The sequence below is a fragment of the Drosophila arizonae genome, chromosome 4 (assembly GCF_054131065.1).
Source record: "Drosophila arizonae isolate 15081-1271.41 chromosome 4, UAZ_ARI_1.0, whole genome shotgun sequence".
Lineage (NCBI taxonomy): Eukaryota > Metazoa > Arthropoda > Insecta > Diptera > Drosophilidae > Drosophila > Drosophila arizonae.
Window position 1 is genome coordinate 26,468,508 of NC_142924.1, and position 15,601 is coordinate 26,484,108.

At 34.8% G+C, this 15,601-nt stretch overlaps 1 protein-coding gene across 7 annotated transcripts in view; it reads right to left on the minus strand.

Moving 5' to 3' along the window:
* Nucleotides 1–972: 972 nt before the first annotated feature.
* Nucleotides 973–15,601, minus strand: part of TfAP-2 (transcription factor AP-2) — a 62,395-nt gene continuing 47,766 nt past the window's right edge. For 4 of the 7 annotated variants that reach the window (XM_089468689.1, XM_089468686.1, XM_089468682.1 and 1 more), the window contains 7 exons: nt 8,145–8,372; nt 7,903–8,085; nt 6,686–6,896; nt 5,603–5,792; nt 5,271–5,535; nt 2,152–2,319; nt 973–1,144 (listed from right to left, as the gene is read on the minus strand). In XM_089468689.1, coding sequence (XP_089324815.1) covers nt 1,034–1,144; nt 2,152–2,319; nt 5,271–5,535; nt 5,603–5,792; nt 6,686–6,896; nt 7,903–8,085; nt 8,145–8,372 — 1,356 coding nt within the window. In that variant the 3' untranslated portion in view covers nt 973–1,033. Of the gene's footprint in view, nt 1,145–2,151; nt 2,320–5,270; nt 5,536–5,602; nt 5,793–6,685; nt 6,897–7,902; nt 8,086–8,144; nt 8,373–9,457; nt 14,712–15,601 lie in introns of those variants that run through there. The other 3 variants (XM_089468683.1, XM_089468687.1, XM_089468684.1) reach the window with 3 other exon arrangements.

Sequence of the window (15,601 nt, forward strand, 5' to 3'; positions counted from 1 at the left end):
CATAGTCTAGGTCAACCCGAATTGAAGTGAACAAGTAAGAGTGATCTTCCCGAGACTGCTCTAGGAGATACTCTAAATCTTCCAAGCTGATATTCTAACCATCACCTATAAGCACGCGCTCTGCTAACTGAGCAGTAAGCGGTGGCTTGGGCTGCGGTGCAAGTTTGTTGAATAATTTCTCATGTATTAGGATTATCTTCATGAAACTTTCTGAACGTAATCATAAGGTTGAAATGTGTGTACATTTCTTTAATACTAAAAATACGTTTAGTTTTTAAACAATTTGGCGGCGAAGGGGGCGTAGGGAGGTATTCAAAATCTCTAACTTATAAAATCTTCGTATACAGTAAATTTGAAGTCTCCAAGTCTAATAGTATTCAAATTATGCTGAAAAATTGCAATTAATTTTTCGATTATTCTCGATAAAAAGAAATCGAATAAGTTATCTAAAAAATATGAGAAACTTGTACGGCTACACGAGTATGCATGCCATTTTCTCTATCTCTTATATCTTCTGAGATATCGGCGTTTATACGGACGGACGGATAGACGGACAGGTCTATATCGACTCAGCTCGTCGTCCTGAATCAGAATCTATATATATATGTACGTTACCCCGAATTCCCAATATTCAATGGGTTCAGGGTACAAAAAAAAAACATTTAGATTGTTTTAAAAACATATTTTTATTTCTTTGTATAGCTTTAAAATATTTAAAAAGTAGATTACTTAAAAGTATAGCCCGAATAATTAAATTGTTGTAAAACCCTTTGTGTCTTTTGACGGAAATACGTTGACTTTCCTTTTCTTTTCATTTCAAATTTTAAAGAAATTATAATACCATAATGCGTGTGTGTGCACATATCCATTTAATACGTACTTTAAAATTACTGTTTTACAAATTTTCAATAATTTACACTAAACTAAATACATTTACAATAATTTAGTACTTATTAAAATAGATATTGTACCTAATTTTGTATTAAAGGTCTTTATTTAAATACGAGTAGCGTTTTTGTTACAGTATAGTCTATCATTTTTTATCGTTGTCAAGTTTACTTTTATCCAGAGATGAAGATACCATTCCGCCTCCGTTTGAAGGATATAGTTTTTCCAAATAATTAAGAGATTCATTAAGAAACGTCTGCAAATAAAATTATTTATTTATTAACTTATTGAATATTTTTACTAAAGGAATATGCCAATAGACTCTAAACTTTCAGATAACTAGTAATTAGATTAAAATTTAAATAAAACAAGAACGTTGCGGTCGGGCGTTACCGACTGCGGAATACTCATTCACATCATATCAGCAATTTAGTTTAGCTACTATTGCAGAAAATTAAGTTTTTCCCGATTTTCCATGCCCCTACTGGGTGTAGACACCTCATTTTTAGCCAGTTCTTAGAACAATCTAACGGTACCCCAGCTGCAAAATTTTAATGCTTACGCGCAAAAAATGTGAAAATTACAGGGTATTTTTCGGTATGCCATGCCCATTAAAAGGTGTAAACATTAGGTCAACGATAGAGGAAGTTACTAGTAACTTAACTATCTAAATTTGAAGAGATACAAACTTTTGCGGTTTGCCTTACCTCCTGTGGGCGGACATATATCCATCCAAGCTTTTTGGTAGTCAGCCCGAGTATATATACAACATTTAAGGTCTCTATCATCAATAGTATCCAAAATATAGCAGAATTTAAAAAATCACAATATTATCAGGTCTAATTTGCCACGCCTCTGATGGGCTTAGACATAAAATTATCTTTTTAGATTCATAACATTAGCTTACGTGCACAATTTCAGCGTTCTAGTTGTAAAACTCTTGGAGATACAATTGTATCCGATTTGCCCCAATGGGCGTAGATACATCCGCCATAGCTGTTAATCTTGGGTGGTTGAGGCGGACCTACATTCCAAATTTCTGCATTCTAGCTATTTAACTAATATGATTTCTGGCGTATCGGAAAATGCAATAGCGCCGAAATAAACTGCGTTCATACCGACAGACGGACGGACAGCAAGACGGACATTGCACAAAACAAATATTTTAATTCATTTTCGTGAAGGAGTATAATTATAACTATTAAATCGGAACGCAAGAACTCGGAATAGCTAGAATCTTTAATATATTGATAGTTAATTTACCTGAAAAGCATGTAGCACAGCAATAATTGCAGGGGAACCGAATCCATGCGTTATTAGGGAAAAGTGTGTTAAATGCCGTTGCATTGAAGGCTCCAACAAATGCTGTGATCTTGTCCCAAAATGAGTGGTTCGATCCTGACTCAATATTTGCATCAATTCTTTTGTAATCTGGAATATTATAAAGATAGCATATTCAATTTGTGTATATTTCGATTAAAATATCATATATAAGTAAGAAAAAGTTCTCTAGGCCCAGCTTGAAAATACTTGTTACAGTAATTTCATTTGTACATACACATGGTATATATATATATATATATATATATATATATATATATAATTTGGTCGTTCAATTCTAACTTTAAGTCTATCTTTTAAATTGCTTTAGTATATTCGACATATCTTTTTATACCCTGAACCCATTTTCAATGGGAAATCAGGGTATAATGGTTTTGTTGAAATGTATGTAACAGGGAGAAGGAGGCGTGGCAGACCCCACAAAGTATATATATTCTTGATCAGGGTGACGAGCTGAGTTGATTTGGCCCTGTCCGTCTGTCTGTCCGTCTGTCCGTATGTCCGTATGTATGAACGCGTCGATTTCAGAAGATATAAGAGCTAGAGACTTCAAATTTTTTTTAGAATGTCCGTAATTACAGCGCGCATATCAAGTTTATCATTAAAAATCGATAACTCATCCCGATCTTTTTTTATCGATAAAAAACCTTATCGAAAACCAGTTATAAAATTATATCTTCTACACCTTTATTGCTAGAGTCTCCAAATTTTTAATGTATGCTTGCATGCAATTTATACAATTTCGGTTTTTGTTAAAATTTACCCCCCACCTCTAAATTCACCCCCTCACCCTCACTTTTGTAAAAAGCGTATTTCAAATACTAGAGACTTGTGCTTTAGCAATCACATGCATATCCATGTTATAATCATAATCTGAAAGTTTCATGAAGATCGTACGTCCATAAAAAAAGTTATTAAACAATTAAGTTCTCATACTAAGCGCACACTGCAGCCCATTCGTGTTTATGCGTGGGTGCTTGTGTGTGTATGTGTTTGTGTGTGTATGTGTGTGTGTATGTGTGTGTGTATGCGTTCGTGTGTGTATGCGTGTGTGTGTGTGTATGTGTGTCTGTATGCGTGTGTGTGTATGTGTGCCTGTGTGTGCGTTTGTGTGTGTATGCATGTGTGAGTGTATGTGTGTCGCAGTTCGCAGTTCGTGTCGTGTTTCCTATGTAAGCTGAAAGACGCGAAAAATTATTGAAATATCTATTGCTCCAAGGGTTCAGGGGATCTCGTAGTCGAGCAGTCTCGACTAGAGCTTTCTTACTTGTTGATGTTCTGTTGCCAATGCAAGTATATATTCAAAATTTCAAGTCCCAATAGCATCTAATTTTTTGGCAATGCTCTATAACTCTATTTACATTTTTATACCCTGAACCCATTGGAAATGGGAAATCAGGGTATATTGGTTTTGTGAAAAAGTATGTAACGGGCAGAAGGAGGCGTGGCAGACCCCACAAAGTATATATATTCTTGATCAGCGCCATGAGCTGAGTCGAAAGTAAATGGAAATGGATACTTCTTCGACACACATACATACACACGCACGTATTAGAACGCGCTCTGCTAACTGAGCAGTAAGCAGCGACTGCGCTTGGGCTGCGCTGCAGTGTGGGCAACATTATAATAATTTATTTGTCGAATAATTTAATTTCTAGACTTACAATCTTAATGAAAATTTCAGGGCGTAATTATATGGTGAAAAGGTATGTACATTCCAAAGCACACGTCTCTAGTATTTGAAATACGCCTTTTACAAAGGTGAGGGTGAGGGGTGGATATAGGGGTGGGGGGTGAATTACAACAAAAATCGAAATTATATTAAATACATATAAGTCTACATTTAAAATTTGGAAGCTCTAGCTCAAAAGGTGTAGGAGATATAATTAAATAACTAGCTTTCGATAAGGTTTTTAATCGATAATAAAATATCGGGAGTAGTTATCGATATATAAAGAAAAACTTGATATGCGCGTGATATACACGGACCTAGGAAAAATAATATTAAGTCTCTAGCTCTTATATCTTCTGAGATCGACGCGTTCATACATACGGACGGACGGACGGACAGACAGACGGACACGGCCAAATCGACTCAGCTCGTCGCCCTGATCAAGAATATATATACTTTGTGGGGTCTGCCACGCCTCCTTCTGCCTGTTACATACATTTAACAAAACCATTATACCCTGATTTCCCATTTTCAAGGGGTTCAGGGTATAAAAACTCAGACATAAACTGTTTTTGTCGCGTCTGGCTTAGCTCGCTCGCGCTCTGAGCGAGACAGTTATTTCTGTTTTCGTATCGGTCAAGTCAAACACTGATCGTTTGCTTGAGTTAAATGAAGCAAACTGTCAGTTGCGTTTGTATGGGTAATCACGCGCAATTGTTGGGTTCTTTTTGTATGTATGTATGCATGTATTTACATGCACACGAAACCAAAGATCATTTCTGTTGAGTTTTTTAGTAAACTGTCTTTTGCTGAGAGTCTTTGTGTGAGCGAAAATCGTATTTGTCTTTACGCGACACTCACTTGAGAGCGTCACAATATGAGTCATTCCAATGTGTCTAACCGAAACAGATTCTAAAGAAAATAAAGTGTCCCTCAGAGCGAGATCGTGTCTGCGCAAGCTTTTCGGTTATGATACAAAGCAGAGCATATACGAAAAAACGATCAATCCTCATTTGCGAGCTCTGTATTAAAGATAAATAGATGTAGTATAATAAAAAAAAAAAAAATTAAAGATGAAGCTCTGATGGTTTAGCTTTCATTCGGCTTTTTGATTGAGTGTAAAGGGGGGCGCTAACCTGATGACGCGCAGTGTATTTCAAAATCCTAATCACTTGGAGTTCATGCAATCGCCCAGTCGGGTACCGCAACTAGAGGTCTTTTCTAATCTCTTGTTATATGTATATATGTACCCTGTTAAAGATTTCTTACATGTTTGTCAAATATGCTATCTACATGCATAGACATTGTAATTTTTTAATTTATAAAACTTAATGAAAAAACTCTTGTTGATTATTTAGTAGTAACATACTTGTTGTGAGTGAAGTATAATTTCTTTTCGCCGATATGAGTCCTGGGGTTCTGTTTGATGCCGTACAATATATTCAGCCAATTGTCTGGCTGGAAACTCAGTTTCGCAAACAAAGTGAAAGTCTTTGGCCAAGTGTGTTGCTTCTCCCTCGACTAAAGATGTTAGCAGTGTGACATTAGCAGCTTTTCGTCGTCCGGCCGGTAAGTTCAGACCGATTTTCTCAAGCTTTTCCCTCAAAAGGCGGCCTCCATTTTTGCTCTTTGCTCTTTATTGAAAATATATTTATCGATTATTAGAAGTTTATAAATTGAACAAGCTTGGAGAAAACGGACCTTCTTAACACCCCGCCAAGTAACGATGCATTTAGGCATTCGGGCGGTGACAATCTGCGTTGGACTTCGGCAATTGTGACCTTATATTTCGATGTACTTGATAGAAGACTAAGTCGACCCGGAACTGCACAAAACACCTCACTAGGCGATCCAGAGCCAAGGTTCCCAGCTTCCTTCCCACTTTTCATACCTGTGTCGAAACGCGTTGGTTTTTCAAATACAAAAACGTTAGTATGAATAGAATGCTGTATAAATGTACATTGCGCATTGTAAAAGAAAAATTATTTATTGTGTTGATGTTTTGCAATCCAAGTGTGAACTCAGCGTGTAGGGATCATTTTACAATAATCCTGCCAATTAGAGGAGCTAGCTTCTATTTCATCATACACTCACATCATATTTATGCAGTTTAGGGGTTGATGTCATAGTTGTTTTGGAATGTTTGTGGCACCGCCCCATTCACTCCGCCTATTTTTTAATCTACAGGATGGCTCGCTCTCTTGTATATGAAATTTAATAACATTCATACATCTACCAAACACCAATCACAATATAAATGCAATATTTGAAAAACTGTACAAATTTTGTTTTTAGCGTTGTATTTAATGGAAATTTTAATGGAACTATTGCGAGGCTAATAACGTTAAATTCAAATTTTGTATTTCCTTTATTCATGGAAAATTGCAAGAAATTGTAAATTTATCTTTTGGTTTTTATAATAACCAGAGTATGCATATCCTTGTTTTTGACTCTGGACTGACTCTCTCTCTCCTTAAGTAAAATTATTCGTATAATTGATAAGCCGCTTTGCCTATTTATAGGGTTCAGTTAAAAGAAAATCGTTAGAAAACTTAAAGTTAAAATTGCACTTGACAATAAGCTGATGCTATTTTTCATCCACTTGTGTGGAACTTCGAAAGCAGACATAATCTGGTCTGGTTATTAGAAGTCCTACTCTAATTAAAAAAGGTGATAATAATAAATGCTTTGCGTTCATATAAAAAACATGTCCATTGCATTACACCAATATACTCTTTTCAAGCACTTGTTTGCAAACCATTTAGTGTCCTTAAATGAAATTACTTTTTATTAGAGGTAAGTCTGACATGAACGCCACATTCTCATCCAGGGCAGGTGCTTGGACATCATCAACAGCATTCTGCAGCGCTTGATGTAAGGCCAAAGATTCATGTTCATGCCCGAGTCTTGTTCCATGCGCTGCTCCGGCTGCTGATATTGCACTGCCGTAATCGCTTCTTCGTTCCGTATATGGAAAGCCGTGAGACAACTGAGTCTATAAAATAATAATAATAATAGAGAGGATTGTCATGTTACAAATATCTCTTTATGGAGGGTATTCTTAAGATTTTCACTTGAATTATTTAGCTTCATTTTTACTTCATATTTTTACTTCATATTTCATTTTTAATCATATTTTTATTGGCTAAGCAAATTAAATACATATTGTTAAGGCTGGAAAGCACTTACAAGCACTTTGTATAGTAAAATAAAATCAATTAAAATCGTTGATCAAAATTTTGGGTAGACCATTCCCTCACCGTGCCTAGGGTTGAAACAGCTTAACTCTGCGCCAATCCCAGTGTTTAGACAGTCGTGTATTTTTGCTTTTTATGCGTATATGCGCACAAGCTACGGGGGAAACGCCTTTTAGTTACAGCGTCAACGTCAACATTAACGTTGCAAATGCTCCGGCCGTGGTTGCAAAAGCCCAGTTCGTTCAGGACACGCAGAAGTGTGCGAGTGTGTGAGTGCACCGTTCATACATATATATATATGTATATATATATATATATATATATATATATTCTTACATAAATTCGTGGGTATGTGTATATGTATTTATGTAAACCCTTTTTCTTTTGGGACAGGAATGTTCGTTGTTATTTTCAAGATGTTTCAGTGAAATCCCAAGGAAATTTTTAAAATACTTCTTAGCTTTTGTTGCGTTCTATTTCATAATGCACTTAACTGGAATTCGAAATGCCATAACTCTGGCAATTCATGTAGATTGAAGAGGTTTTAAGCTGCTTAGCCCTCAGTATATTTACATAGCTATAAACTGAAGTATTTATCAAGCTCGAATAAAAAAGCTGCCTACAAATATACATATGATGAAGCTCGTGGATCCTATAAGAGATGCACAGCTAATAAATAATATGTAACATATTTAAAATAAACTTGAAGCTTTATGTATATGAGAACGAAAAATAATTAGTTGATATGACTGACACTTGATTGGGGCACATTAGCTTATAGTATGTTTTACTCTTAATACTTACAACATGTCCTTGCAAGTCTTCCCTATGAGTCCTATGAATACCTAGTTGATCTTGTGTCGACCTGAGGCCAGCCAACTGGTTGTAGTGATGAAGTGGAGCGTGGTGCAAAGAGGATAGCGGCTGGCCGTAGGGATCCGTGCCTAAATACTCCAACGGTCCGTGATTCTGTAAATAGCCAGATATCTAAACTATTTTGGCAATGATACGTCCAACTGGTACGCCGTCCAATTTGGAGCACTTACCTGTTGCTGAGGAGGGCTCTGAGCAGAGTGATGAAAAGGTGGTGGAAAATACGGGGGCTGAAAATCAGACTGCAATGATTGGTGATGCATGGTTGCTGCCGACCCATGGGTACCACTATGTCCACTGTGTCCGGATGCGGGACCTCGACCCGAATGCCCACCTGAATGAGTTGTATATGCCGGACTGCTGCTGGAAAGGCCCAAGCTGCCATGACCACTAAGGCGCTCCTGTTTTCCAAGTAAAATTTCAATGAAATAAAGTTTAGTACAATTCACAAACAATTTAAACAAATCCAATCCGAAATTTATATAATTATGAAATAGGAACTCAATAAAGGCGTGAGTTTGCATTTTTTTTATTTATTATAGGATTATTATTATTATTTTTTTTTCCTTGGTTTGTGATATTAATGCTTAAGCAATATTAATATTTTATATCTTTACTGAGTAATTACATATATAATATAAAATAAAATTTTTATCCGCTTGCTTTTATTTTTATTCTTGCTGGTTTAAAAATTAAAAATATATTTTAAGAATAAAAATTGTCTTTTGATAGAAAGACTGAGTTCATTACAAAATTTAATAAAATAAGACAAAGAGAGGACATAAAGATGATGATGATCAGAAATATTTGTAGCATTTAATCATTTAAAAATGTATGGAATAAAGCCTTTAAGAATTTTATATTATTGGTTTAATTCAAATGTGACCAGTCAAATATAAGAACGCAAGTATAGATACATCTTTATTTTTAGATAAATATTTCATGTTCAAATTAATTTGTTTTGGTAAATAAACTTATCCCGCGGTTTTTTTTTTTTTTTTTTTTTTTTTTTTTTTTTTTTTTGATTCTTTTAACCACTGGTTTTTTATTTGTATAATTATCATTTCAATTAAAAATTTGAAACATAGCATCATGACCTTTGCTTGAACTAGACTTAAGGATCTGTGTGGAGCTACAAATTTATAATTTAATGGATAACAGATGACATTCTCTTTAGACAGAGTCAATATTAAAAAGAATTTAATTTAGATAATAAATTTATAATAAATTTATAATTAATAGATTTCGGAATGAGGTAAATGTCAAAATATATTACGAAATCAGCCGACATCTTCGAGTAATTGTTGTACATTTTAGATTGATTACACATAACTGTGGCTGGAGCTGTAATTTGCATTTATTTTAAATCATCATTGTATTGCCCGTCTAATTTCGAGTAGATCGCACATTAAGAAATATTACCGCCGGTGTTTCCGCATGGCGCCATTCGAGAGAAGTTCAGGTTCAGCTTTCCTACGTTACTAACCTGAATTTCAATTACGGCGGGCATATCCACATAAGATAGAGTCATGATATCATATTAAAACTTTAATCTATTGAGAACGAGAGCCGGTGAATATGTCTACTTCGATTGGATCACTCAATGAACAACAATACACACAATAAACACTTTATTTTATCAATAGTCCACCATATCATCTTCTCTTAGAATGTTATGTTGCACTTTACTTCTGTGTTATGAAAATCACCAAATACTTATAAGTTAGTTCATCTACGGACTGAAAGTCTAGAAATTAATTCAAACTCGGTCCCGACGGCGACGACGAAGTAACAACGACAACGCAATGACGACGACGGCAGCGACAGCAACAGCAGCAGCAACAGCTACAGCAGTCTGTGAATGCCAAAAGCGAAATGAAAACTGGTCGCGAGTCGCGACTGTGTGCTGAAAGGGCAGCAGCAGCGTAGCCAGAACAGCGCTGAGTCGCGTAGTCGTCGAAGTGCCCGTCATACGGCTCAGAAGTTTTTTGCATTCGCCAGCCAGGGTTAAGCATAAGAAAATAAATATGGAAGCGTGTATGTACATATGTATGTTTATGTGTCTATACATACGTCATATGGTATGGAGTGCATGAATGTGATTCAATTGAATTTAAAGATGAATATTATGGAATACTATGAATTTCATAGTTTAATATCCATTTATTTATACATCAACTAATACTTGCCTCTAATTTTTAGTAACAGATGGGAACAAAGAGAATTATGATATTATATATTCTTGATCACCCATCTATTTTGGTTGTTATTATGTTTATAAGTGAGGTATGTAGAAATTTGAAATTTTATTGCATATACTTATATTTCAAACAATCGTTTCCTATACCCATTTTAATATAATAAATATAAAAAAAGATCAACTTTAAGTTATTAAGTTAAAAATTTTGCATATATATAGTCTATATATTTGATTCAAATTTCGATTTTAGGAAATCACAAAAAAAAAAAAAAAATAAGAAAGCTTTAGTCGAGACTGCTCAACTACGAAATCCCCTGAACCTTCGAGCAACTGATGTTTCAATAATTCTTCGCATAAGCACTTATACACGCACACACACAGATATACGTACGCACGCATAAACACGCATTGGCTACAGTGTGGGCTTACTATGGCAACTTAATTGTTTAATAACTTTTCTTGTGAATGGACTATCTTCATGAAACTTTCAGACTATGAATATAACATAGATATGCATGTATTTTCCAAAGCACAAGTCCCTAGTATTTGTAAGCGATATAAATTTATTACTGGTTATCGATAATGTTTTTAATCGATAACAAAATAACGGGGCAAGTTAACGATATTTAAAGCAAAACTCGATATGCGCGTGCTATACACGTACCTAGGAAAACAAATTTCAAGTCTCTAGCTCTTATATTTCTGAGATCGACGCGTTCAAACATACGGACAGACGGACGGAGCTAAATCGACTCAGCTCGTTGCCCTGATCAAGAATATATATACTTTATGGCGTCTGCCACTCCTCCTTCTGCCTGTTCAGGGTATAAAAATATTGAAATAAATAAATAACAAACAAACAAAAAGTATATACAATATATAATATTTGTTTTTAGTTTTTAGAACCTTAAGTTCGATATTCGAAAGAAGGAAATAAGAAACAAACAACATTTAAACATTTATAACAAACAAACTGATGTATATTATGTATGCATGGCTGCATGTACATATAATATGTGAAAATCACTATTTCGGCCAAAGTGTTCATCGCTCAATACGCATTAGGTTAAATACTTAAACAGTCGAATTAATGTAGATTCATAACAATATGTTATTCGTAACATATGACAGTAGTATTTCAAATATACATACGTACGGTCACTAATACGCGAGCACGCGCATATGTATATACAATATAACATATTGACTTTTGTGTGTCGCAAAAGCCGTGAATGGCCTCTGATATGGCAAGCCATCGTAACATCCGGTTTGCAAAATCCTTAGAAAACGAAGGATGTTGAGAGACTTTAATGATAATGTGTGTGTGTGTTAGCCATAACACCCGGCAACTACAATGAACACTCCTAATGTCTGGTTATTCATAGCGCCTATTGTTGGTTTTTGCAATTTATAAAATTCCATGGCTCCCGTTTGGCCATATGTAAATTATATATACATATTTATGTTAGATTTACGAAAAGAATGATTTTTGCCGATTTTCAAGCTACAGTTCTTTACATTATGAACAGTTATGATTTAATTTGATATATAAATATATTGCTTATTTAAATGAAACTATATTTTTTTTAATATTTTACATATAAATATAAAACTAAATCGAGATGTAAAATTCATTCCATTTTTTCTGAATTTAATTATATGTAAAGCATAGTGCTCTTTTTGGAGGACTGGTAAATAGATCTGTCCACATCCAGGTTGTGTAACCCAGTGCTTACGGGAGCGTGGCTAATCTGAAAATAGCTTCTCCAGAACAGGTCATTCACATTTGGGGCGTGGTAAATTGGAAAGATTGTGAAAATTATATTATAAATTCAAAATAGAAAAAAGTTGTGACGGGAAATTTTTGAAAGTTCAAATATTTTGCTATATACATATATCACCGGTAGAATTATTGGTAATTAAAACAACATTTTACTAACTATTCCACTAGATTCGGATAATCAAGACATAAGTTACCTAATATTTATTAACATGTGTATTTAACAAGTAAGAAAGCTCTAGTCGAGACTGCTCGACTACGAGATCCCCTGAACCCTTCGAGCAATAGCTATTTCAATCCTTTTTCGCACACACACACACACAAACACACACACGCATACACACACATACACATATGCATACACGCATACTAGTACCCACGCCTAAACACGCATTGGCTGCAGTGTTGGCTTACTATGGGAACTTAATTGTTTAATAACTTTTCTTGTGGATGGACTACCTTCATGAAACTTTCAGATTATTAATACAACATAGATATGCATGTATTTGCCGAAGCACAAGTCTCTACTATTTGAAATACGCTTTTTACAAATGTGAGGGTGAGAGGGGGAATTAGCGGTGGGGGGTAAATTTTGACAAAAACCTAAATTGTATAAAGTGCATATAAGTACACATAACAAATTTTGAGACTCTAGCTTTAAAGATCTAGGAGATATAAATTTATTACTGGTTTTCGATAATGTTTTTAATCGATAACAAAATAACGGGGCAATTTATCGATATTTAAAGCAAAACTCGATATGCGCGTGCTATACACGGACCTAGGAAAAAAAATTTCAAGTCTCTAGCTCTTATATCTTCTGAGATCGACGCGTTCAAACATACGGACAGACGGACGGACGGACAGACGGACAGAGCTAAATCGACTCAGCTCGTCGCCCTGATCAAGAATATATATACTTTATGGGGTCTGCCACGCCTCCTTCTGCCTGTTACATACATTTAACAAAACCATTATACCCTGATTTCCCATTGAAAATGGGTTCAGGGTATAAAAATATTAATGAAGACAAACTATAAATTTTAGTTAGAGCTGAAAATTAATGTTTAAAGATTCATCGTTTTTCGTTGTTGTAAATTGAATTAATATGAAATCTGCCTATGAATTATTCGCCATCTAGAACAGATGCTTGCGTACATAACGAATATTTTGATGTTTGTATTTGTATTTAACTGTGTATGTCTGTTCATCGTAGCAGTCTCGATGTAGACGACTAGCGCGAACGTGGCAATTGCGATCTGGACACGAGTTTATTGTGGCTTTATAAATTAAAATAATTTTGATTGATTACTTTGGATTATCTTGTCATTTGCCAGCATCAAATAGAATATTTAACGATACAGATAAACCGGTTTGGGTTTGTTTTGTATGAATTTCGGCTCTTAGGTTTTTTGACTTAACACACATCATGTAGACTCACTGAAAAATGTGCGTAAAGCTTTGATCAAAAGCCAAAGACAGACTTCAGTTTAGACTCTACTTCAATTCGTAATATTTGCTACCAAGCGAAAAAATTTAAACAGCTTTTGCCGCTACGACAGACAAGAAGATAGGTAAAAAAAGTTAAAAAAAATAAAAATAAAAACACAAATTACAGAGCTCTTCCAAATTATGATTGACCAAATGTTTGTAAAAGACCTATTCCCATAATTTCCGATTTGTTAGAAATATAATTTTAGCCACATAAATAGCGTACAGATCATACAAAAGTAAAATACACTATGATTAAATTAAGCTAGTCTACCAATATTGCAGCGGATAATTTTTGAGAGCTTTTGTCATATCCGAATGTATTTAGACAGATATTGGCTTAACTTATTGAAGTTACTTTTTAAATTGAGCAGGATGTATATTTATAATAGTATAAGCTAGAAGTAATGTGCCTAAAACCCCAACTAATCATAATCAATAGTGTTATTAAACAGTAAACTAGTTTATATGTTCAAAATTTAATTGTCCAATTTTGATTGAAAATAGTACTACATTCATATTCAAATACAAAGGCTAAGTTTTTTTTTTCGTTGGTCCATGTATCATGTCTTGAACTGTGCGCTATTGTCTGTAGTGAATATGCTGAAATTGAAAATTTTCACTGGTGGTCAATACTCCCATACCGTAATTCAAACTATAAATAAATAAATTATAAAGGTTGGAATGACTGACTGACTGACTGGCTAGTTGGTTTGCGAGAAGGCACAGGTAGACAAGACAGTTGGAAGCTGTTGAACAGGTCGAAATAGTTTCACCTCCACCTCAAGTGTGTGTGCAGAAACATAAATACTCACAACCACACACACACACACATGTATTTAAAGGCCAACAGAAATGCGCACTACACATTGTATTCTAATGAAATGCTATCCACTCGCCAATGATCAATTGTCATTAAAAGAGCTTTGACTTCAGACTCTTTTTTTCGATTACACAGGTAAACCGCCAAAAATATTCTGCCTCTCATCTCCATACACACACGGTGAACGAAAATCGAAAAATCCCTAATCAGTTTGCATAGTTGAATCAATACGAATTTGAGATGTTTTCGCCCGCTGATTTATTAGCAAATTCAACTAAAACTAAACTAAATAAATAAAACAAGTAAGAAAACTCTAGTCGAGAGTGCTCGACTAGATACTACCCTGAACCCAACAAATAAAAATGCCCATTTAGTATGGCTGAAATTTCAATTTCGATGTATTTAAAAATATAAATAAAATACCAAACTCATTTAATAAAATATAAAAATATTTTGAAGCATTTAAAAAAGTTAACAACATCACCGATCGGGATTCGAACCGCGACTTCTCGATCGAGCGTCATGCAGCTAACACACTAGGCCACCTCACTCCTGCTAGTGGCGCTGGCAAAACTCAAATAGATTCACTGCTGCAGCGCCATCTACCAAAACTAAACGAAACTAACTGCTGATGTGATTCTAAGAATCTGCTAGAATAACCAAACTATTAAAAATGCACATAAGGTATAGTTAAAATTTCAACTTCGGTGTATTTAAAAATATAAATTAAATATAAAACTCATTTATGAAAATATACAAATATTTTGAAACAATTAAAAAAAAAAATTAACATCAGTTGCATCGGTCGGGATTCGAACCGCGACTTCTCGATCGAGCGTCATGCAGCTAACACACTAGGCCACCCCACTCCTGCTAGTGGCGCTGGCAAAACTCAAATAGATTCACTGTTGCTGCGCCATCTACCAAAACTAAACGAAACTAACAGCTGATGTGATTCAACGAATGTTTTTGTTGTAGCTGCTGCACGTGCGTTTGTTAATTGCCAAATATTTGATTATTTTTTATTAATTTTTGACTGAACGGAATTTAATGAAACTTTCAGCATATGATCTACGTATTATATTGAATATTTGAGAAATTTAAAAAAAAGAAAAATCATTCACAATTAGCTATAGTGGCATCTGATTTGAACTTGAATGTTTTTACTCGATAAAAACATAACGGGATGATTTATCTAATTTTAAAAGCAAACTCGACGTCCGCGCTGTATATACGGTCATTTAAAAAAAAAATTCAAGTCTCTAGCTCTTATATCTTCGGAAATCGACGCGTTCAAACATACGGACAGACGGACAGACGGACAGACGGACGGACG